Source organism: Apteryx rowi, unplaced genomic scaffold, assembly GCF_003343035.1.
Source record: "Apteryx rowi isolate R43461 unplaced genomic scaffold, aptRow1 scaffold_665, whole genome shotgun sequence".
In the NCBI taxonomy this organism is placed as follows: domain Eukaryota; kingdom Metazoa; phylum Chordata; class Aves; order Apterygiformes; family Apterygidae; genus Apteryx; species Apteryx rowi.
In genome coordinates this window covers 374,803-398,338 of record NW_020450944.1, presented here as the reverse complement: position 1 = coordinate 398,338, position 23,536 = coordinate 374,803, and the positions used below count along the sequence as shown (strand labels likewise).

At 58.1% G+C, this 23,536-nt stretch overlaps 1 protein-coding gene across 14 annotated transcripts; it reads left to right on the top strand.

Moving 5' to 3' along the window:
- The first annotated feature begins 230 nt into the window (after nt 1-230).
- TESPA1 (thymocyte expressed, positive selection associated 1) lies at nt 231-23,459 on the top strand. Of its 14 annotated transcripts, XR_003256570.1 has the most exons (16): nt 231-1,142; nt 2,455-2,587; nt 7,070-7,284; nt 8,399-8,441; nt 9,566-9,615; nt 9,889-9,942; nt 10,328-10,364; nt 10,708-10,791; nt 10,909-11,117; nt 11,600-12,759; nt 13,402-13,534; nt 14,211-14,525; nt 21,807-21,982; nt 22,369-22,589; nt 22,785-22,807; nt 23,352-23,459. XR_003256570.1 is itself a non-coding variant. In XM_026085349.1 (13 exons), exons 4-13 carry the CDS (start codon nt 7,119-7,121, stop codon nt 14,366-14,368), a joined length of 2,094 nt encoding a protein of 697 aa, XP_025941134.1. In that variant the 5' UTR covers nt 231-631; nt 1,021-1,142; nt 2,455-2,587; nt 7,070-7,118; the 3' UTR covers nt 14,369-14,919. The 14 variants fall into 14 exon arrangements, 8 of the variants coding, with proteins under 8 accessions (XP_025941134.1, XP_025941135.1, XP_025941131.1 ...); XR_003256569.1 differs by lacking the exon at nt 21,807-21,982 and having other exon boundaries at nt 22,369-22,582; XR_003256572.1 differs by lacking the exon at nt 21,807-21,982 and having other exon boundaries at nt 22,369-22,582; nt 23,279-23,459.
- The last annotated feature ends 77 nt before the right edge of the window (nt 23,460-23,536 follow it).

Genomic DNA, 23,536 nt, shown 5'->3' with positions numbered 1-23,536 from the left:
CCAGTTGCCTAATGTAGCCCAGGGTGGCAGCTCTTCTGGGCTGAAAACCCTACAAGTCCTCTGTGAGGTGCACACACATTGTAAATAGTTAGCAGAAAAAGACTGTTTTTCTGCTCTTGGCTTGGAGTGAAGCCAGAGGATGGACGATGTTGTTGCTGGGATATAAACATTTGCTGCCTTTAACACAGGAGAAGATGAGCTGCATTTGCTCAGCCAAAGGATGCTTGGCTCGGTGGGCGCGGGGCAGGGGAAGTGCTGAGACCCTGTGATGCACCACGGGGATTTCCCCAGAATGACCAAGCAAACCATGTACCCAGGCAGGATAAGGGAACGGTTAATTCAGGACTTTATCCACAAACAATTTCAGGCTAAAAATATCCCTCCTCCAGGCAGCACCATTCCAGGAGAGCACATCTTGTCAGCCCAACTTGTTGCCTTTTTTGACGGGATTGTAGCTCCAGCTGATAGAGACACCGTGTTGCTGTCTTGCACTCTTCTCTCTCCAAGGAAGCTGACTTGGTCTCTCATCCCAGCCTGAATTAAAAGTGTGCATTTGATGCAGTGAATATGCAATTAATACGAGGATTAAAGCCTGACTCCTGGCAGATTTGAACATGTAGATGAGACACAGGTGAGTGGGTCTCCCCCCCGGGATCAGCCTTTGGTTCAGCACAATCCAGCGGTGCCATTGTCGGATTGCGTAAAGTCTCTCCTCTTTTGGGTGGGAAAAGCAAGGGAGAAGCAAACACGCTGGAGGGAGGAGGTGACTGTCACAGACTGAGTTGAACCGCTTGGGTGCACGACTGTGATCCATCAGCTTGAGTGCAAATCATCCCAAAGAAGACGGAGAGGGCTCAGGGGGAACGTGGACAGCTGTGGGCATCAAGACAGTGCTGGAAAGGAAAGGGTTAAAGCCACTCTTTATCCCAGAGCTCTTCCTCAGAGTCTTCTGCGATATCTTGGCTCGGGTATTGATGGACTCTCCGTGACGCTCTATTTCCATCCCTTGGTGTCTGGTAGTCGCTGGCAGTATCCATTGGGCACTCCTGGCCCATGGCTCGGCTTTGGTGGCCCTCGGGCCATGGGTGCCCTTCTTCCAGCTCCCTGCAGCCCTGAATATCTCCACAACTTCCCTCCTGAAGGTGAGTGCCATCCCTGGTTTAAGACTGTCCATATTGCTAGGCATTTTGGCCCAACACTGGAGGAGCTGCTTGGAGGTGGGAGCAGAAGTGCTGTCCGTGGTCGCATGTTTTGTGCTGACAGAAGGGGCTTTGCGCACTCTGCAAATGACCATCAGGGAGAGATGGATCCATTGCCCGTTTATCCCCTCACTTCCCTTGAGCCTTCAAACTATGGGCAGCCCGTGGCTCGCTGCAGTAGCAGTCACTTCCACCAGCCCCAAGAGCTGATCAGGCCAGCCCGGCCCATCCCAGGTGTCTTCCCCATTGGGAAAAGCTGGTTTGTATCTCCTTATCAGAGACRTGCAGTGCTGGGGTCATCTGCCCATGACGGTGGCAGGGCTCCGAGAAGTCACGTGTGACGCACACATGTGCGACGTTCCCTTATCAGTGCTTTGGCATATGTGGCTTGGAGTGGCATGCTAGACTTTCTCACCCTTTTGGCTCATTTTCCTCTGCTTTCTGGGTCTCTTCAGTGTCATGTTTTCTTCACGGGCTTGATTTGCTTTGGCTAAGTACAAGGGGAGGGCTGGAAATGATAAGGTGTTGCCTGGTGGAAAGCAGCGCAGATGTCTCTAGGTCTAGTGCAGCGGGCTCCAGGAAAGCATCAGCCTTGTTCTTGCAGCCTAAAGCATCAATAAATTGTTTTTCCGTGATGCAATGCCCACACAGCTGTGGCACCTTGCGCTGAGCGCGGACGGGCCTGCCTGTGCTCCCCAGCCCAGAGCAGTCTGGATGCATGTCCTGGTCCTGCCCCAGGTTGTCCAGCTCTTTGCCTGGAGCCGGATGGGGCTCCTTGCACTGGGGGAGTGATGCCCTGGAGCGTGGGCTGGAGAGGAGACACAGTCTGGACACTCAGCACAGGCCCTTTGGGATGAGGTCTGGGGAGGTGGCAGGACCGTCCTCCAACCCCAGCCCACCACCCTGCTCTTGTGGGAACCTCTCTCCTCTCCTCCACACCCCCCGCAGCCCGTGGCAGTGCTGCAGGGCCTTCGTGGGGCCTCGGGAGCTCCCGGATGCGGTGTCATGGTAGCCCTTGGAGCAGGATCTGGATGCAGGGCCAGGACACCTGGGTCCCTCCTCCAGAAGCTGGGTGCTCCTCTCATCCATGGGAAGGGTGACAGTCCAGGTCTGGGTGGCTATATTGGTGCCCGTGCTATTATTAGCCACCCTCGCCCACGTAGGCAGCTCATTAAGTTTTTCCCGTTGTGGTAGCGGATGTGGGTCAACGTTTGAGGTTTCGTTGTTGATTTTTTTAATTTCCTCTTCAAAACAGATGAGTTTCCTCCCTGCCTGCTGACGACAGATGCCGCTGGGGGCCGGGCACATCGGTGGGGCGGCGGGACGCCACGGCTGATGGCCCCTCTCCGGAGATAGGCAGCGCTTCGCGACCCACCCGGGGCTGCCTGGTGAGTGATGGAGCGGGGTGCTGCGCGGAGCTGGTGCTCCACCGGCGGAGCCACGCGGAGCGGGGCAGCGCTCTTTTCACACGGGGCTGGGGCACGCGGAGCGTGGCGGGGGAAGTGGGAACCTGGGGCAGGTGGGCGGAAGAGCGAGAGATGGATGGACCCGACTTGCGGGGCAGAGACGGGGGCTGTGGAGGCAGCGGGGAGGCCGGGTGTCCAGGAGAAACGGCTCCTGCACCTGGAGCAAAGAGAACCTTCCTTTGCTGGGAGAGGGGCACGGAGCAGAGCAAGGACAAGAGGGGCTAACGGAGACCAGGCTGGCGGTGGCAGAGGGCAGGGGTGGGAATGGGATGCTCCGGGATGGGCTAGAACAAGCGAGCCATGGCTCGGTGTCCCCGATCCGTGGACCTGGACACCACGGCCCCTTGCTCGGCTCTGCAAAGCCGCTGCGTCCCACGTGCCCCGGGGACATGGCAGGGGGGCAGTTAACTTTCACGCGGGGCGGGTGCAAGYGTCTCTGTTCCCCTCCCGTGTCTGTGGTTCCCGTGGGGCTGGGATAGGCGGTAGCCCCTGGCCGCGTGCTGCTTCCTTGGGCTGGATGTGACCCCGGTGGATGCCTGGGCTGGGGTGCGAGGCCAGCTCATCCCCGACCGCCCAGCCGCCCCAGCCTGGGGACTGTCCCTACCCGGGGAAGTCCAGGCCCGCCAGGCCATGGTGGGCATGTCTGCTCGCTTGCACACCCACGCGTTCCCGCGCAGCCCTGTGCCCGGCTCCGTCCCTTGAGGCGGCATCCTGGCCCCGAGCACCGTGGAGGGGCTGGGGGAGCCGGGGCTGGCTCTGCCTCCGAGTGCAGAGCTTGGGGGAGGCTCTGCTCAGCAAACCCCCAAAGGTCTGCAAGGTCCCGCCTGGGGCTTCAGCCCGTCCTGCATCCTGCCTGGGGCTGGTCCGGTGGGAGGTGAAATGGGGAAATGGTGACAAGGACGTGCTTTGTTCGCATCCTCCCTCTGCTGGGGACTTTCAGCACAGCTGTGGCCCGTGTCGTGGGAACGCCACGGTGGGGGAAGGTCCTTTGCCTCCGGGGCCGGCTCCAGGCTGGGGGGGTGCACGGCCGGGTCTCAGCGGCTGCGTGCAAAGGGGCACCCCRGGGATGGTGCCACGGATCGTGCTGTTGATCCCTGGGTGCGGGTGCCCTGAGCCAGCTCCGAACCAGATACCTCTGGGTCCCTGCAGGGTGGGGAGCGAGGGAGCCCGCGTGAAAGCCCACCGCAGGGTGCCTGGACACCTGAAATCATCAGCCCTAGGCACAACCCTCCCACAGGCTGGATCGCCTCCCTCTGGGAGTGAAACCCCGTCTCCGACGAGTTTTGCCTCTGGGTGTTGGCGGATCATTTTGTTGGGGTGTTTTTTTCTCATAAGGTGTCTCGAGGAGAAGCAGTCAGGGCAGGGATGGGGGCTCAGGGTTGCGCTCGTGGGGACAGGGACGTGGGGGTCTTGGACACCGCGAGGGCAATGATACAGCCCAGAGCCTGGGCAGCAGCGAGGGCTCTGGCGAAGGGACGCTGTGGACACGGGCGATCCCCTGTCACCAGAGCCCAGACTTGCAGCACAAAGGCTGAGCTGTGCTGGCCTTCGGCGAGAGGGGCAGCATCTTGGCCGTTTCTTCAAAGCACTTCCCTTTCCCGACCGGCAGTGCTGGAGCAGAGGCCCAAGTCTGGACTGGGATGCTCCCCCCCCCGCTCCAGCGCCTGGGGGACTGCACAGGGCAATGCTCAGCCCAGCTCCAGCTACGGGGACGTGTGGCAAGAGTGGATGGACCTGTACTGCTGGGGAAACCCTTTCCTCGTGACTGGGGCTGGAGGACGGGAGGTTGTGGGACTTCGCATGGTTTTGCCTGGGCTGGGGAGCCCCTGTGACCTTTTGGTTCCCCAGACTGGGCAGTTCCGTCCCTGGCCAGGACCCACCCTGGGGAAGGGAGAGCTATGGCAGGAGGTGAAGGACCATGTGTCYGTCATCGGCACCACGGAGCAGCGCATGCGCTGGACAGCCCCTGCTCTGGGCACCCAGCAGCCCAGACGGGCGCTCTCTGCCCAGGATCTCCCCAGCATCCTGCTTGGCTGGTCCCCACGCACTCCATGAGGCCATGCAGCTGCCAGCCCGGCAGCAGTCACCTGGTCGCAGGGACCAGAGGCTGATTTTGAGGACAAACCCTGCCAAAAAGGCCTGGAGTGACTTGCTGGGGAAAAAGGGACAAGCCCATGGGCTCACAGATGCTGAGGGCCCTGCTGGAGATCCCCCACCTGCAGCAGGGCTCCCTGGGGACGGGCCCTGGCGCGCAGCAGCTGTGTGGCTTGGCTGCTCTGGCGGCTCTGGATTGCCGGCTGTGAGACGTTCGCCTCCTTGCTCTGTGAGCGGGGCAGGGGAGAGAGGTTGCTGGGTCCCAGGATCTGGGAAGCAGCTCTGGTGTTGCCTGTGGTGGTGCCCAGAGCCTGACTTGGTGTCGCCCCAGTGTCTGCTGACTCAGAGCCTGACACGGTCTGGAGCATCTGCCTGGGGAATTGGGGCAGGACTGGGCTATCTGAGGGCAGCTGGTGCTGTGGATACACCGGTCAGACAGGCTGCATCGTCCCCACAGCCCATGCAAGTTAACGAACGTGGCCGCAGGTCGCGGGTGGTGTAGCTGGCGTTCGAGGCTGTCTGCAGGCTCAGGCAGTGACCAAAGAGCGTGGGATCCTTTGGGGCACTAGCGCTGGAGCCCGGGCTCCTCCTGGCTGCACCTAGGCTCATCCTACTTCCCCCAGGTGTGGGATACCCTCCTCACCTTCCAGAGCTTGCCACAGCGAGTTGCTGCCCTGGCATGGGGCTCTCCACATCAAGATCCTTACAGGGCAACAGGGATGGATCCCAGCACGTGCAGGGATGGAGCTGTACCTGTCTGGCACCCTGCACCCTGGCATGGGCCCCCTTGGCCCTGCCCCAGGCTGTCCTCACCAGCTTCTTGCTGATGCCCCTTCCCCAACAATTACGTGGGACCAGGGACACGCTAAAGCTGTGCTGCCTGGGGACACAGGACCCCGCTCTGCTCTGCGCTGCCAGCTCAGGGGCTGTAGGATGGAGAGCAGAGATGAGCAGGGAGGTGCGTCCACCCTGCATATTCCTGCCCCTGCCTCCTTTTGCCTGGGGAAAAGCAGGGATCCAGTGGAGATGGGTGTCCCTTCCCCACCATGGACAGTCCCAGCCTCTGGAGGCATTCATCCTCTGCACCCTCCTCAGGATCATGCCTGACCCYCCTGCTCCGGCCCCTGTCTGACAACCACAGAGCAGCTCTGTGCGTGTTATCTTGGCCCCAGCAGCACTTCCGTTTGCTTGTGCGCATCCAGGCTGCCCACAGCTCCTGGCTCTGTCTCCCTCCAGCAGCTTGGTGTGGCGGGTGCCCATCAGCACCCAGGGGCAATGCATGGCCTGGGGCAGAGCATCCCTGGAACGGGATCTGTTCCCAGCAAGGCCCAGTGGGGCTGACAGGGGGCCAGGAACTGGGCATCCCATGCCCTGAGCTCTCTCCCCGGCTCTGCAGTGCCCCAAGCCCTTGGAGCCACAGTGTCACCCTTGACCATGCATGCCTTTCTTGGCCTCTAGGTCACAGCCCTGATCTCTTGGAGATTTAGGACTTGCACAGACCATATGAGGAGGCCACAGAAGGACAAGACCACATGTCCATGGTTGGAGGGAGCCCTGCGTTGCCCTGGTGGGTGGGCAGCAGGGTGCCACATATGACAGCATGAGGGTCTGGCTTGGCAGAGATACTGCACCTCTGGGTTGTCCCAAGGGACCACAGACCAAATTGGGGCTGGACTGCAAAGATTTTCTTGGTTTTTGGACATCCTAGGGGCTCCATTTCCAGCTAGCAGTCAGAGCAGACAAGTAGTGACAGCGCCTTCAAAGTGGAGCTTCCTTGTCTAGATCTCAGAGTTGACAGTAAGATCCAGGCATGGGGTATCCCCAAATGCCTGATCAGTTCTTTGTGGCCCAAACCACCTCTGGGATCAGCAGAGACAGGTCTGGGCCTTCTCCTGAGTGGTGCTGAGCATCAGGAGAGCTGCAGGGTGCCAGCACCTCCATGGCCCTGGCCCATTTCCCTGAGCTCTGCTTGGGTTCGGGCTTGGAGCTGGGGTCTTTGCTTGCCACTGGCTGAGTGGAGCATGTCAGGACAGGGGATGGGGTCCCAAAGGGGACACTAATGGAGTTGTGTTGTGGTGCTGAGCAATGTGGTCACCTTGAGTGGTGGTGGCTTGCTGGGCCTTGATCATGCCTTGTGAAATGTGTCCTGGGGAGAGGAGGCATGCACAGTCCCCACCCTGCATCTGCCCTCATGGCCATGGAGCACCCCCTGGCATGCTCCCATGGGTTGGAGCTGGAAGAGGCCATAGGACCCCCTCTCCTTATGCCCCGTGGCCTGGACAAACGTTCACAGCTCTCCTGTCCCTACAGGGTCTCCTCTGCACCCAGGAGAGCCCTGGCCCACGTGGTGCTGCAGGTCATGGAGGGCGCATCAGTGCTCAGCCCATCCTCGTGGGAGAAGCGGCGTGCGTGGGTCAGGCAGAGCCGGTGCTGGAGAACCACCGTGGTGGAGGAGGAGGCCGCTGCGGCCATGCAGGATGTCCCTGAGCTGCAGCCACCTCACCTGGATGATGTCTTCCTTGAAGGTTGGGGGCTGCAGGGAGATCCTGGGGGTGTGTGTGCATGTAAGTGTGCCTGTCCATGTGCATGCATGTAAATGTGCATACCTGCACTTGTGCATGTGCAAATGGACATATGAATGTGTGCATATGTGTAAGTGTGTACGTCTGCACAAGTGTGCACATGCAAATGGGTATATATGCAGATGTGTGCATGTAAATGGACATGCACGTGCTCGCACATAGGTTGGCATATTTGCAAATGCGTGTACATGCTAATGGATGTACGAACATGTACATACTTGCAAGTGTGCACATCTGCTCACATATGTGCAGACAAATGGATAGAAGTTTTGGTGTTTGCATGCAAGTGTGCGCGTGCCCGTGGATATATGTGTGCTTTCATGTAGGTTGGCACGTATGGAAACATGTGTGCATGCAAATTTGGTGCATACGCCTATGTGTGTGTGAAAATGGAACTGGAGCAGGTGCATGTGTGTGGGTGTGTAGACAAATGGGCTGTGTGTACTTGTGTGTGCACCTGCACATATTTCTAAGGGTGATGGAATGCTTTACAGTCAGCCAGAGAATCCGTAACAGCTCCTGCTCTCCCTCCTTCCCTCATAATTTTCTCCCAGAATACCTGAAAGCTTCCCTGGAAAAGTTTCACTTTTCAGAAATAGTTCCATTTCTTTGGGAAAACCCAATCCCTACACCTGCAGCCTGATTCTCTGTGGGTAAATCCTCTGAGTGGGACTGGTGGCTCTGCAGGCACTTGGGTTCGGTCCTGGTGGCAAGGGGATGTGCATGCTGCTGGTCCAGATGGGGAAGCAATGTGTTCAGGGGGCAGCAGAGGCAGGAGGCATGTGATGCCTTTGTGCTGGGACCAGTTTTGTGCTTTTCCAAGATTTTGAAGAAATAAAACCCCAGAGCCCTCTCTCTCGCTGAAGAGTTTGAGTATCCTCTCTCCTGACCAAGCTTGGCGTGTGATGGGCTGGATGCGCACACCGCTGGCATGCAGAGGAACCTGCTGCTTGTGGGAGGATGTGGGGGATGCTGAGAGTGTGACTGCGGCTGAATTGGATCCCTGCATGCTCGGATCGTCCTGGTTTATCTCACGGGTCTTTCTGGTTCCCCATAGGAATCTCCTCCAGCAAGATAGAGACGTGGCTGCAGGACTGTGGGTGAGCTGGCYGGGGCTGTGGGGTGCAGGCAGGGTGGCTCTGGGGATGCCCCATACGGGGTCTGTGGGGGCTCTGGGGGTTTCTCCCCTTCCTTTATGTCTCTGTTGTCCATCCTGCTCATCAGTGCAGTTATTTATCCTGGGGAAACTCAGTGAGCTCCGGTCTGGCCTTACACTGCATTTACACCCAACTTTCTGGACTCAGCCATGCAGCATCTCCTCTCCTTGGCAACTCCTTCTGGTTTCCCCAAGTGCAGAGATGTTGTCAGGCCTGATGCCTCCAAATGCAATTTCTACGGTGCTTTCTGCACCCTTTCGTAATATCACTGCAGACCACAGAGGCAGCGAAGGCCGTGGGATGACGCTTGGCGTCTGCCGTGGCCACCCAACCCGGGAACCCGTGGCTCATGCCTGGCCCTTCCTGGAAGTTGCACAAGAGCTGCAACCGCCGAGGCCGGTGCGCATGTGTGTGAGCAAGCGCCAGCAGGACCGCGGCGTCCCCCGCGCTCCCGTCTCACCCCCGCACAGGAAACGCAGATGGCTCGTGGCCCCGGCTCTGCCACGCTCCAAGGCCGCAGCACCTCAACCGGGTGCCTTGTCGGTGCAAGGGAGCCGTTCCCACGGCTGGCGTCACACTGGCGCTTCCAGGAAATCCCCGCGTGGGCTGGGGCCGGCTTCCCTGCAAACACGCAGCCCTGCTGATCCGAGAAAGCAGAGCTGATGGGTGGCTGCGGCATCCTCCCTGGGGCACCATGTGGCCACCGCAGTGCCACGGGCCAAGCGTGGGAGACTCCTGGGTCTCCCGAGGGTGTAGGATCTCTGGGAGCATGGGGAAGGAGCATCCCCCGGAGCATCCCATCACAGCTCCCAGGCCCTGTCCCCACGTACACCCACCTGCAAGGCTCCAGCCTCCATCTTCTTAGGTCTGTTGTCATCCAGCCCCAACCTTGCCCCCGTCCCCTCGCACAGCCCCCATTGCCTAGCGCGCCCGGACAGGTCCCACCACGCTCAGGCCTCCCTCCCCACCTCCAGGGATGGGAACAGGTTGCAGCAGGGCTGTGGGGACTGGCAGTGCTGGGAAAGGATGTCTGAGTGGGATATAACTGAGTTTTGCTCTGGGCCCAGGTCATCCGTGGAGGTCCTGCCGGAGGAGCTGGGCTTGCCGGGCCCCTACGGTACGTAGACTTTGCACCACACTGGCTCTGCCCTGCGAGGAGCTGGGATGCCTGGGCACTGCTGCAGAATGCGGATGGAGCTGCTCGCGGTCCCTGCACCTCCCCAAAGCCCACGGGCTGTGCACAAGGCATGCAGGGTGATGGGAAGGGAAACCAGGTTGTCTCTGGCTCTCTGGAGTGGACCAAAGCCTGCTGGGTGGTAGCTGATGCTGTCCCCAGCTCCAGAAATGCTCTGGGTTTCTCTGTACCTCTCAAAACTTTGCTCTCTTGCAGGGTGCGGGAGCAGTGGGACCAGCTTTGAGGATGATCTGACGCTGGGAGCTGAAGGTACCAGACACCTCTGGGTGCAACAGTGTCTTGGGGGTGGTGGACCACATTTCCCGCGAGTGTCACTGTCACCTCAGGGGCAGAGCAGCCCTGGAGGAATTGGAGGAGCAGGGGACAGACAGGAGCAGACCGGCAAACACGGGTAGCTTTTCCTCCAGAGCGGTTTTGATGGGACTGTGGCCTGGCTGCCTGGGCAGGGGCTCAGCTGCCACCAAGCTCTCCATCCATCCCGGGCAGCTGGCTCTGGGCTGTGAGCACAGGGAACGATGTCTTGCTCCAGAGAGGGAGGGGGTGTGGGACCTGTCCCAGGCACTGCCCAGGGCCCTGCCTGGCTGTGGAAAAGCTCCGTCTCACTCCCTGCTGTCTCTCTGCTTCCTTTTTCCAGCACTTCTGCTACCGAGGAACGACAAGGCCATGGGCAGGTGAGATTTTGGGTCCCTGGGGGTGCTGGCTGCAGAGCTGAGGGCAGCCGGCCCTCCCCATCCTCATGCTCCCGGAGGCATCCCACTCTCAGCATCCCAGCCCCGGTACCCTTGGCCCCTGCCCTTCGGGTAGTCCGTGCTCCCAGCACAGCCCAGCGTGGCCCAGCTCTGCCATCCAGCCTTGTCCCTTGCACCTTGCAGGGCCTCTGCAGGCCCAGCTGCTCGACCCCCGGTGATGCCCACCCCCCTGTCCAGTTCCTGTTGCTTCCAGTGGCGGGTTGTCCCCATGCGTGGCAGGGATCTGCCACAGGCTGTAACACTGCCTGGTTGCTCTTCGGCACAGAGCTTTGCGGGACAAGCACCTCAACCTCGGGCACAGCATGGCATCCAGCGTCCTCTCCAGCAACACCAACAAGACCAGCTCCAGGTAGGACCATGGGTCTCCAGGCAGGGCCTGGGGCAGGGAATAGTGGAGTGCAGGACAAGATCCTTGACATGAGGGGACCCATGCCCTGGTGCTGAGCTGGTGCTGCCATCTCCACAGCATCTCCGAGATCCTGGAGTGGTGGCAGGCAGATGCTGAAGAGATCCTCTACAACCTGGGCTTCGTGCAGAGCGAGCCGGAGGCCATGGCCCGCATCCCAGCCCGCTTCTTCTCGACACCCTCGCAGGCCAAGGGTATCGACTTCCAGCTCTTCCTGAAGGCCCAGGTGCGGCGCATGGAGATGGAGGACCCCTGCCTGATGCTGGCCAGTGAGTGACACACGGGCCCCTGAGTCCTGCCTGGTGGGGGCTGTCCYAAACCTTGCAGACAGCAGCAGAGGAGTCGGTATGAGGTTGGACTTCAATGTTTGGCCACCTCCACCACATGTCCTAGAAGAGAGCTCATGTGGGGGATATAGATGCGTGTAAGACAGCATGAGGTAGTGGTTATCCGTCAGGATGGCTGGGTTCTGCCCCTGCTTCTGCTCCTTTGGGATGGCAGGAAAGACACTCCTGTGCCTCAGTTTCCCCATGTGTGAGCCAGGGAGAGCAAGACCTGCCCTGGGGGACCATGATGAGCCCACCCCATCCCTGATGCAGCCCCGCAACAGCCTGACTTGCCTCCCAGCCTCGGGGTAACTCCAGGCAAGGGGCACCGGTGACTTCAGCCAGCCCCATCCGTCCATCAAGCATCCCTCACCGGCACCATCCTGCTGCCCGTCTGACTCTTCTGCCTCCTCCCGGCCCACCAGGTCGGTTCCAGCAGGTCCAGGCCCTGGCTGTGACGGCCGATGCTTTCTTCTGCCTGTACTCCTACGTCTCGAAGACCCCCGTGCAGMGGATCTCACCCTCCCGTCTCTTCTGGGCCTGCCCCGACATCCCCGACATCCGCATCACTCCCGCCAAGCCCGAGACCCTGTCGCCCGTGGACCGCTTGAAAAAGGCYGTCTCCAAGATGTGCCTGTACACGTCGCCGCGGGCTGAGGAGAGCCCGCGGGGCCCTGGCCAGGTGCATGCCACGCAGGGCAGCCGGCCCAGCAGCCTGGGCAAGGTGGTGCAGGAGGTGCTGGAGCGGGCCAGGGAAGAACGGTTTCGGTTCGACACAGCTGATATCGAGAGCTTGGAAGGGGCCACCGCTGAGATGCCTGTGGGGACATCACAGCACCGGCATGGAGCAAAGGGGTCTTCCTCAGTGCCATCATCCCTGCAGATGGCTCAGAGCGTCCCCACGTGTCCCCAGCATGGCAGTGAGCCTGCCCCACTGTGCTGCAGAGGGGAGCGAGCATCGCCACCAAGGCCAGCCCCACCAGGGACACCGACTGGCACCAGCCCGGGACTTCTGGRGCGGCCCTGTCCCCATTGCCAGGAGAGCAGTGACAGCCCTACAGCAATAGCTCCCTCGTGGGCTCAGGGGGCTGAGGGTGCTCCTTGTCCCTTGGGAGCAGGAATGGCTGGCGCAGATGACAACCAGACGGACCCTGCAGCCACACAGTCAGATGCCACCTTGTCTCCAAGGCCAGGCTACACGGCCACCCACTCCAGCTGGATGTGGATCACCCCCGAGCAGCCAGAGGGGCTGGGAACTGAAGGAGACTCTGGCTTTGGCTCCGGCTCCTGGGSGACCTCACCCCAGACAAATGCGGGGTCCCAGCAGTGCCCCCCACGCTGCCCAGGCAAGACCCYGGACCTCTGTGGAGCATGTTCCCCTTGGTCAAACAAACCAAGACCCAGAGGCAGACGGGGTCAGCGGAGCAGGGGACGGTCCCGCATGTGCAACCCAACGGATGCTGGATGGAAAGAGGGTGATGTGTCAGGGCTGCAGGCTTCGGTATTGGGTGGCCTCTCACCCCTCCATCCCAGCTGGGCAGAGACRTGCTCCCGTGAGACTGTGGACTCGTTTGAGATGGAAGAGGTGAGTGACAGTGAGGCGATGCTTGGAGATCCCTGGGGTATGGTGTGTGGGATGGGGACAGCTCCTGTGCTGTGGGTCACGGGAGCACTCAGGGCACTGTGCAGACCTGCAGGATGGACCCTGAGGGTGGGAAACRGGTGTCGGTGGGTGCAGAGAGGAGCAGGCAGCTGGGGAAGGGATGGAGAGGAGGAGGGGGCTGGGAGTCAGCAGTAGCAGTGCACAGGGGGTTACATGGGACAGTTTGGCTGGTCGATAATCCAGGGTAAACCGCCATGAGGCAGAAAAGATCTGGAGCAGTAAATGTCCCTGATGCGTTACTAATGATTCAGGCTTTTAGGATCTGAATGATTTAGAGCTTCAAATGGAGCCTTTTTCAGGAGGGAGCTGGAGCCGTGGGCACATTGTCCTGCTCCTGCACATGTACTCACACACACATATGCTCATACGCATACACACACGCATGCACACTAGTGCATTCTTGCACACCCACACCCTCAAATGCATACACATGTGCACACCTATACGTGCACACTAACGCACCTTTGCATATGTGCACACAGGCACGTGCACACACGCACAGCAGTGGATACATGCACACCTGCATGCGCTCATACACACACACATCCCAGCCTGTCCTTGCAGCCCCCGTCCTGGTACAGCTCCTCACCGAGCCCTGGTGTGTCTCACCTGAAGGTGCTGAGTGCCAGCGAGGATGATGGTGATGCCCATGAGGAAGCAGGTTGTTCCCTGACTCCTTCCATGAGGATCCGGAGAAGTAAGTTGTGGGATATCGCCGTCTGTGCAGGGGCAGAAGTAGCTGTGGGGATCCAGTGGAGAGGCAGGTCATTGGTGGGGCTGGGTCTGATTTAAGCTGTGCTAATCCCAAGAACCCCAAGAAAAGCCTCTGAGCCTTGTCTCTGGAGCTCTGAGGAACAGCAGAGCCGGSACCCCCATGGAGCCACTGTTGCACTTGGGAGCTGGTGGGGTCTTGGTGGCTGGCGAGCAGTGGCGGGGGTCCAGTGAGGAGGTTCTGGCTCCCAGGATCTGTCTCCTTGCTGTTGTCTATCTCTTCCCCCTGGTCTGTGCAGCTCCAGTGAGCTTGCCGCTGGCACCCGTATCCGGAGCTCTCCCTCCTCCATGCACTGTGTGTCGGAGCGGAGCAGCCCTGGTCCTTCCCGTCAGCCCAGGCAACACTGGCACAGGAGCCCTGCTCCTGCTGCCCCTGAGCCAAACCTAACACGGGCTCCTCACTGGCAGGAGTTACGGGCCCGCGGGACCTTCTGCGCTGCCAGGTTTCCAGGTCGGAGTCTGCCCCATGGTCCCAGTGCGTTCCCGGGGAGCYGAGGGCAGCATGCCGAGCGCAGCCCCCAGCAATGCCCTGGCACGTGCCAGGGGTGGCCAGGCCAGCCTGGCCACGTGCCCCGTGCCAGCGTGTGTCCCCTGTGTCCTAGGCTTTATGCTGCATGCCAACAGCGGCCAGTCTGACAGCAGCGGCTTCGTGGAGGAGCTGGTGCCCAGCCAGCTGCCCGCAGCCCAGCTCCATGACACGTCCTGCCCTCCGTTCCCTCGGCCAGCGGCGGATCCGCGTGGGACAGACCAGACGCTGTGAGGCCAAGGTGCCCCTTCGGACTCGGATCGCGCCAGCCGTGACTCCAGCACCACTAGGAGCCACAGATGGGTCATAGCCTGGTGCAAGAAGGATCCTATCACTGCATTTCAAACACAGAGACCATCCCTACAAGGCGGCCAGCCAGGGGCTGAGCACAGTGTGTACACCTGTGTGYGTSTGTGTGTGTGTGTGTGTGTGTGTGTAGATGCACCTTTTGGGTGTCTGACACAGAAGACCTTTTGACTCAGGACTTTTGCTCAAATGGCACAAGCAACCCTCCTCCTCCCAGCCTGCCAGATGGCATGGGGCCACGGCTCCGCGGGTGCCAAGGTGGGATGGGGCGCCTCGGCCAAGGCCGGCAGTGCCTCCAGCTGGCACAGCCGCGGCATGTCCTTGGCACAAGAGGAAAGGAGTGGGGATGTCTCCCCTGCCCCGTTTTTCGGGGCCTCACTAGCACTTTGGAAATGGTCTGTTACACATGCTGTAGCACTTGTAACACTAGCATGGGGGGAAGAGCCAACAGCACACTGGAAATAAAGTTCCCAAAGGGATGGTGTCTGTGCCCCTTCGTGGAGCTGGTGGGTGGTCTCCAGGCTGAGGCAGGTGGGATATGGCCCAGGCACAGCCCTGCTCACCTCGTCTGAAGCGTCTGGGATGACAGCAGTCATCACACGTGATAGCTTCACCRGTAACTTTGTACAGTGTCCCATCAGCACAAATCCTTGCAGTGCCCCAAAGGAGCATGATGTGGGGGTCAGGCAGCCTCTGTTCAGCCCTAGGTCTTCCCTGGGACAGAACAGCCGGAATCAGGCTCCTGGGTTCCTGTCCATCCCTCTACAGACCTGCTTTACTGTCCCATAGCTGTGGGAGGGCTGTGTGTGGCTCCCAGATAGGGTGGAAAGGTGGAGCTAGTGCCCCCAAGCACCTTATGGACATGTATGGCCAGGCAGTCACTGGTGTGCMAGACAGAGGAGACACTGAGCTGGGTGTTGGATATGACTCTTTAACTCTCTAGAAGCGGATGCTGTATGGGATCTTTTTGCCTCTTTATCTTCTCTCGCCCCTCCTAATTCTCCCTTCTGTTTCCTTATCTGGGTATTTTATGGCTTCAGGCCTGTTCTTCATCTTCCTGTCACCTTATCTTTACAGCTTGTCTGTTCTTCCTCCCCTTGCGATCTGGCCATTTGAATGAAACCGCACTGCGATGCTCTCTAGCAGTGAATGCCGGCTGTTCCCTTAACCCCTCTTCTGCTGTTCCTGCTGGTGCCTTTGCACATGCTCCTGGTAATGCTGCACCCAGGCTGATCTGAGTATTTCTGCTAATGAATTTCAACACTGGGTACCAGGAGCCGAATGCGAGGCAGGATGCAGCAGGCATCTCCTTCAGTTTTGTTTTTTTTTGTGATTTTGGCCCCAGACAATGTGGACACTGAGTGGATCCCACAGAAGACAGTGATTCCCAGCTCCATGGGGTGGAGGCTGTGGGAGGACTGGGTGGCCCAGGTGGCTCCGGGGATTGAACGAGACCCAGCGTCAGGGACTGTGGCGATTGCTGTGCAGAGCTGGGGGAGGCAGGAGGGGGTCCAGCTCTCCGTGCAGCGTGTGTGCATGGGGCTGCATGCCTGACTCTGGGAATGGTCCCGAGCTGCACCCTAGAGGGGCTGTGGGTGCAGGCTGGGCAACGCAGCAGCAGCAGGGCAGCTTCTGTGGGGCTCCTGTTGGCTGCCCCAAGGCTCGCTGCAGATTCAGGACTCAGCTCTGCTCCTGCCACRTGATGCCACAGAGCCCTTCCAGATCTTCCCAGGGGACCAGGACAGGCCACAGGACACCCCAGGCCAGAGCTGTGCTACCTCAGGATGGAGTTTCCGTGCTCCCCCACCCTGGCTCTCTACATCTGAGACACTGTTCCCATCCTGGGTGCTTTCAGTGCCCACCAAAGCAGGGTGATTTTGGGGTGCTCAGTACCTCCCATGGTCAACCCCAAAGTCCAATTCCCAGTGCAGGATGCCCTTCTTGTCCCCTGCACTGCTGGAGACTCTCCTGAGCTCTTTGCTGGAGGAAAACCCCTTCTCATCCTGGGCCACTTCTCCATGCCCCTGGGCGTTGCCTGTCCCTGCATTGYGTGGGGTGCATGGCCCCCTTCCATCGCACACATGACACAGGACCAGCCACACTCTGCACCAGCTCYCTGTCCCCCCRTATGCCTCCCCAGGGACCCAGCCAGCACCAGGCACCAGTTCTACTCACATCCAGCAACCAGGCTGCCCRCCAGCACCAGGACACCCCAGAGCAAYGCTCCCTGGGGAAGAAGCACCCTGCAAATCATCTGCGAGCTCCCTGCAAACGGTCTGTGACCCTCTGCTTTYGGATGCCTTATGGTGAGAGGAGGGAGGGCACAGGCCCCAGGGCATCGGTGCTCAAATTAATGAAAAAGGAAAGTCCTGGTGGGTAAATAACTCCCAGGACTTCCCAGTGGAGAGCAGCCAAAGAGAGGATTGGCCCGGATTATCCACGCAGTCCCTGTGGCAACAAGTCTGACTTTGGCAGCCAGTCCTGACTGTGCCATGGGTCCCCTCGGTACCAGCCTGCTGTGTAGGGACCATATCCAACCTGCCAGGGCTGCTTTGTGCTGGCTGGGGCCACCCAGGGCTGCRCTTTCTCCTTCTTTCCAGTGTCTGCAGTGGGGTCCCCGTGGGTCCAGGGACACTGCAGACCTGGAGGCTCCTGCTGGCCGGCTGTGGCATCAGACTGTGCAAACAGGCTGGGGTCTCTGTATCGACCCCATGCACCTTCCCACGCCCCACACTCTGCCTGCACCTGATTCATCAGATGAACAGAGCAATAACCTTGGCCAGCCCCTTCTGTTTGGATCTGGCTTTGCTGAGCAGGTTCTGGATGTGGCTGTATGAATTCTCCTAAGAAAGACTTGGAGAAGCATGGCTGGAGCTCAGGGTTAACCATTCCTGGGGACATAAAAGGCCAGCTTTGTCCCAGCAGTGCCTGCAGAAGCCAACCTGATGCTGCAGTCTGAGCTGGGGATCAGTTCCCCCAGGGCCACCCACCATCTCTGCACACCTCTGGAGCAGAAGACTGTGCTCTCCTCCCACCTGGGCCGTCTGGGACGCCCTGGGTTCTTCATCCTCACTAACTAGTTTTGTCCAGCTCCTAGGGGATTGTCCCCATCTTACACTGCAGCCTGGTTTTCCAGGGAAATACTAACCCCCTGGAAACAGTCATTCCTGTTCCCCCAACAACATTTCCCAACCTTTTGTCAGATCAGACTAGGTCCAGGCTGAAAACCAGAGTGCTGAACTGAAGATCCTTTGGGAACTAGTTGGCAATGGGGATGGGGCAGAAGACATGTAGTAACATCTTAATTCAGCTTTGCTGCAGAATCTAGTAAAATTGGAACCTCTGTTTCATTAAATTTCATGTAAATGTTGAAGTCCTTGGTGCTTTTGAGACCTGAGCCTGGGGTTTTTAGGCTGATCCGATGAATTAGCCTAGTAGGATGGAATATGTTGTAAATGATATATCTTAAAAATGAATGGTCATACTGATACCTTAGTGATAGTATAGAAGTATTGGTGAGAAAGGATCCTTGGGGGGGGGGGTCTCCTGTCCAAACTCTGTCTTGGAGCAGGACTGTCACCAGCACCCTTCACATCTCCTTATGGGCCCCTCAGTTTGTTCTCAAGAACACGTGGACATATGAGAGTGTCACAGAGCCAGGCCAATCCCAGCCTTACACACATGCTCTGCAACCTCTTCACGCTGGATATTTTAAAATTTTATAATCAAGCCAGAATCCCAGCTGCGACCTGTGTTTGCTCAGCTCTGCTCGGGGGCTTATTGGCTTCAAACAGCAACGTGCATCCGGGTGCCTGAAATCCCACCTCAGGGCAGAGTTAGGGATGCTCTGAGATTAATCTCTCGGTCCCATTCCCATAGAGGATGAAGAGATCTGAGTGTGTGACCCCAGTCCCCTCCCAGGGTGCCTCGGCCTGTGGTGACTGCTACAAGCTGAAAAACTTAATCTCAAGACAAACAGGGTGACACAAATCCTCCTTTGGGCACTGGGCAGGACAAATTAATGGAAAATATGAAGAATTCACTCTCTGTCTCTGAACCTGAGACACAACAAAGGCTCTGTCTGATGTTACATAGGCCAGATGGCACCCCGAGGTAGACTGGGAGCCATGCCTGGGAACAGGAATGGTGAGAGATTTAAGGGTGAAAATGGATAGATACATTCTTATCTCAGTTCCTGGTGTGATAGGCTCTCACAAACAGGCCGTGTAAACTTAGGGACCCTGTCTGAGTGGGGTCAACGTAATTTTGCAGGTTTTAGACTGAAAAAAAGACACGAGATTGTGCAGAGAAGAGTCACAATATTCATTTAAAATCTGGAATAAACAACCCGCAATCAGGCACAAAAAGAACTTGGTGCTTTTGCTCATGCAAAGGATGGAGAAATGACTCGGTTGTGCTTTGGGAGTACCTTTGCACAGAGAACAGAGAGCTATTTGGTGTGGCAGAGAAAGAGAACAAGAGCTGCAAGCATGGCCCATATTATAAAAGCACATCTGGAAAGGGCTTGCTAAAGCACCTGATCCGCCTGCCCACCCAGGCACAATCCAGCCTGTCTGAGCATCTCCTGGGGCAGGCGTATTTAGGTATCTTGGGTATCATCCCAGACAGCCTGAGCCGGGGACCTGCCGTTATTACCTCTATAAAGTTTTCCCTGAAGTTGTATCTAAATTGTTTTCCTGCAGTTTAAGTCAAGGCACATAGACTAGAGGTCTAAAATCACTGAGATGAATCCCTACCTGTATGCCCAGGGGCTGCACAGTGAGTGCTGTCTGTGTCTGCATCTGAGCAGGTCACGCTAGGCTGCCTTTATCCTTGCAAGATGCTAGCATGAAGTTCATCCCATCCGCAGTACGTGTCTAATATAGGTCTGATGAACAGGGCTGTAGAGGCATCTCGTTTTTCCCAGTGTCAGAGGAAGACAAGCTCAGATGGGATGCCTGCCTTGCAGCTGTCTGGAGAGACATGACATGAATCCCCCCCTCCTTGGCTCACGTATCGTTCCAGGAGAGTGTTTGTTTGTTAAGCAGCGTGAGAAGATTATTCATCCACGTTTGCAATTCACAGCAACCTTCACTCTTCCCTGCAGAGCTATTGCTGCCTCTCTTTCATCTGTAGAGCTCATTTTTCCTCCCTATGCTCCAGCCCCTACCCTTGTCCTCGCTGCATCAAACCCTGTTCAGTTCAATGATCACTTCAATCAGTAAGGATATTCTGAGCTCAGAGTGTGCCCCAAAACGTGTGCGGACTCTCCCAAGGAGTGGGGGACACTCTCTGTCCCACTCATTGCTGAAACACGGAGAAGGAGCTGGTTTGGACAGGGTCCTGGTGGCCCCATGAGGATGCTCCCGCACCGTCCCTGTCCAGCTGCGACCCGCTGAGCCGCAACCAGCTTTCCAGGCAGGTCCATCCTACACTCAGTTTATCTGCACCACATTTCCCTGATCTCAGAGGCTGTGTGTGAGTCAGTGTGAACAGCCCAGCACAATCTTTACCGCTTCCTCCTCTGCACAAGGCCTGCTGCTGTCAGAGACAGAAACTGGGTTGGCTTCGCACGGTCCCTTCTTGCCAAGCCTTCGCTGGCTCTCATGCATCCCCTTGCTGCCTCTTACTTGTTAAGTGGCAAGAAATAAAGTGACCCTGCTTCATGCTGCAGAGCAGAAACAAGCTCCATGATGGCCCAGAAAAGGTCTGTGGCTTGGAGTGTTGTAGACAAGGCTGAATACTTTTCTGCAAGACAGTTTAGTCAGACAGTAAAATATACATGGAGCTTGCAGCTTAAGCACTATGTGCCCGGGGAGGCTATGAAATGAGTAGAGGGCTGAAGAGCGGATGGAGGCCTATGAAGTGCACAGGAGGTGTGCACTCTTGTGGACTGTGCTGGGGGACTGTGAAGTTTACTGGGGTGTTATGGAGCGGATGGTGGGGTTACAGAGAGTATGGAGTGACTGTGAGGTACTGGGGGAGTATGGGGTGTACAGGGGAGTTATGGAGTGAGTGGGAGCTATGGAGTTTACTGGGGAGTAGCTGGACAAGGTTATTTGCATCTGGTGATAGACAAGAAGTTGACCGGAAGATCTAAGGGTCACCTCTGGCCTTGACATTTCTGCGTTGATGAAGACGTTGGCATCACTTCTGTAGAGCTGTATGAGCCCCAGCTCCCAGACAGAGGACTCAGCCAAGGCAGGGAAGCGGTGAGGTGCGTGCAGAGCTGGACTGCAGCAGGACCCTGCAACCTGCCAGGGATTTGAGACTCCCAGGAACTATTCCTACAAGCGGGACTTGCACTGGGGTCTGGGAGACCAGTGCTGGGGAGGGTAAAGCACCGCCCTGCTTAGGGCACAGCTGGAGAATAGAGCTGCTGGAACGGCAGGAGCACCAGGGGGATGAGGTGGCTTGTTCTGGTGTGTTTGGGGCTGGCAGCAGGGGCCAGATTTGCTCCCCAGAGGAGCTGCATGGCTAATCCGGAGTAATCCTCCGCCTGGCTTGGTGCCTGAGCAGACACATCTTCCCATACCTGGAAACTCTCTGTTAATGTGACCGTGCATCCCCAGGCCCTCCCAGCTCTTGCTGATTGGTGCCTGCTGGCTTCATAAGGGCGTAGACCACAGCCTGGGCTCAGGACCTCTTGTTTCTGGCTGTGGCTCATGTCTGAAGTCCTCAGTTCAGGGACGATGAAGCTTTGGGTTATCCTGGTCCTGGCAGGGCTTGCCTGCAGCCTGGTTGCTGGGCGTGAGTAGGGCAGGTCCCCAGGAGGGATATGGGGTGGCACTGGGGTGGGCCTTGGCGGGGTGAAGGAGAGGGCCAGGCAGTCCATGCACTTACGGCGAGGGGCTGGGTGCAGAGTCTGGCTGGTCTCTCTGTTGTGTGCATGATGGAGGGGGTGCTGTGCACCCTGGGCAGTGTGGGGACGGGCCCTGCCCCGGGGCACGGAGAAGGGGGGCTGGGGTGAAAAGGGGCTCTCCCCCAACAGAGAGCTTAGGAAGGACTTCCTGCATGAGGAACCTGGCTCTGGGATGAGAAACTGGGGGCTGTGCTTGGGAGGGGCCAAGCATCCCAATATCACCCCTGCCTTGCCGAGTGTTGAAGGCACTCAGCAACCTCTGCAAGCCCTTACTGGGCCCCCAAACAAATCCTTGCCCTGTAAAGCTCTCCTTCATCCTTTCCCTGTTCTCAGTCGTCTTCTCTCCTGCCCACTTTTGAGCTGGGCCATCCCCACACCCCTTTGTACACAGGCTGGTTTTGGCAAGCTGATAGGCTTACGGGAAGGATTTGGAGAAACCGGCAGATCCTCTCCAATCATCTTGAGACCCTGCCTAGATTTGTAATGCCACTCTTCCATCTGCAGTTGCTGTTGATAAGACACATCCCTCAGGCTCTGATAAGTTGGGGATCCTGTGTACTAATCCACTTCTCCAAGTGGTCTGGAGGCTGGGCCCCAAGGCAGAGGTTTTGCCTGGGAGGATGGGAGCTTGCACCCCCTTGGTTTTTCTCTTGTTCTGAAGGCTGGCTTGCTCCTAGCAGGTGAGTCAGGCTCCTGTATCCCACTTTTCCTTCCAAGGCACAGAGCAGACAGGGAGGGATCATGGACTCATGGAGCACAGACCATGGTGACATGAACCCATCACTACTATGCCCATGCTTGAGTCCCCCAGAAATGAGGCAGTGCTGATCTCTACACTGCCCAGATGGGACCAAAGCACAGGCAGGCTATGGGACTGTCCCCAGCTGACGCATGTGCTGGTATTGAGCTCCTTGAACTTGGCCCTGGGCAGGGTGCCTGTACCAGGGCAAGATGTGCCAGGCATCAGGGCCACTGGCTTTTATGAGTGGAAGGGTTCATGGAGGGGGACCCAAGGAGACTTTAGCTGCACTTTTGGGAGTTCAGGTAACACCATTTCTTTCTACAGATGATTTTGTAAGGGACAGGGTTTCAAAAGGAGCCTTGGGGGATGCTACTGAACTGCTGCAAAACCTTCTGAGATTTCTGGGTGAGACCGTAGTCGGGACGTCGCAGATACTGTTTGGAGGAAAGGAACGTGAGTGGGGAAGGTGGACAGAAACAAGGAAGAGGAGGAGTTTGACATGAGGGTTCAGGCCACCAGCAGGAACTGTGCTGCAGTGGTAAGAGGTATTTCCAGCTTCTTCTGACTCTTCCACACCRGGTGATGGTGGGAGAGAAGGGGGGGCTGTGGGAGACATGAACCATGGGTGTTGGGAGCCAGCTGGATATTCCTGTGAGAGACGAAATGCCTGCCATAGGGCAGTTGTGGGGTGGTCGGGGACTGTGCCAGGTCTCACTTCTTCTCTGTTCTTTCTCTTTCAGAAGACTAAAGAGCAACCAGCACAGTAAGTATCTTCTTTTCCAAGGTAATCTCCCTGGGGACCCCAGGGACCTGGGGTGCCCAGTCTCCGGTACTGATACAGCTCAGGGTCTTGGTGTTGGGTGGAGGGATGTTCTGGAGGGCATTGAGAATCCTGGCCCAGGCTGAGCTCTGGATGCTGGGGTGGCTGAGATGTCCACCATGGAATGGGGTTTTGTTGCCCATGATGCCCTGTTCTTTCTCTGCTCCTGCCCCAAGAACCAAGCACCCAAACCTCTCCATGATTCCACACCTGGGTCCTCTGAGGCCATATGTGTAATGGAAACTTGTCTGGGGCGAGAGCTGGGCTGGGAGGGCTGACTCAGAGCAAGATTTGGGGCAACCGATGGGAGCCCCTCCATGGTGCCGCTCAGAACCGTTCTCGGGGATGGCTGTGCAGCCCTGTGTTGTGAATGTGCTGCACAGGGAGCAGGATACCTCGTGCCCTCCCTTCCAGGCATCCTGTGTCATCCCTGTCCCTGCACAGCCATTGCTGCAGCTCCCTGATGCTGGGTCTCATTGAATCCCAGGTGCCACCTGTGACACCAGCTCCTCCTGTGGCTCTTCTTGCATGCGATCTGTTCTTGTGTGCACATCACCCACGGCCAAAGCAACCAATAAAGCAAAACCCAAATAGCTGCCTGTCTTGTCCTGCCTGATGTTTGTCTGCCTGTGACCTGTGGCTGTGAGGAACCGAAACAGAGCTCAGCTGCTC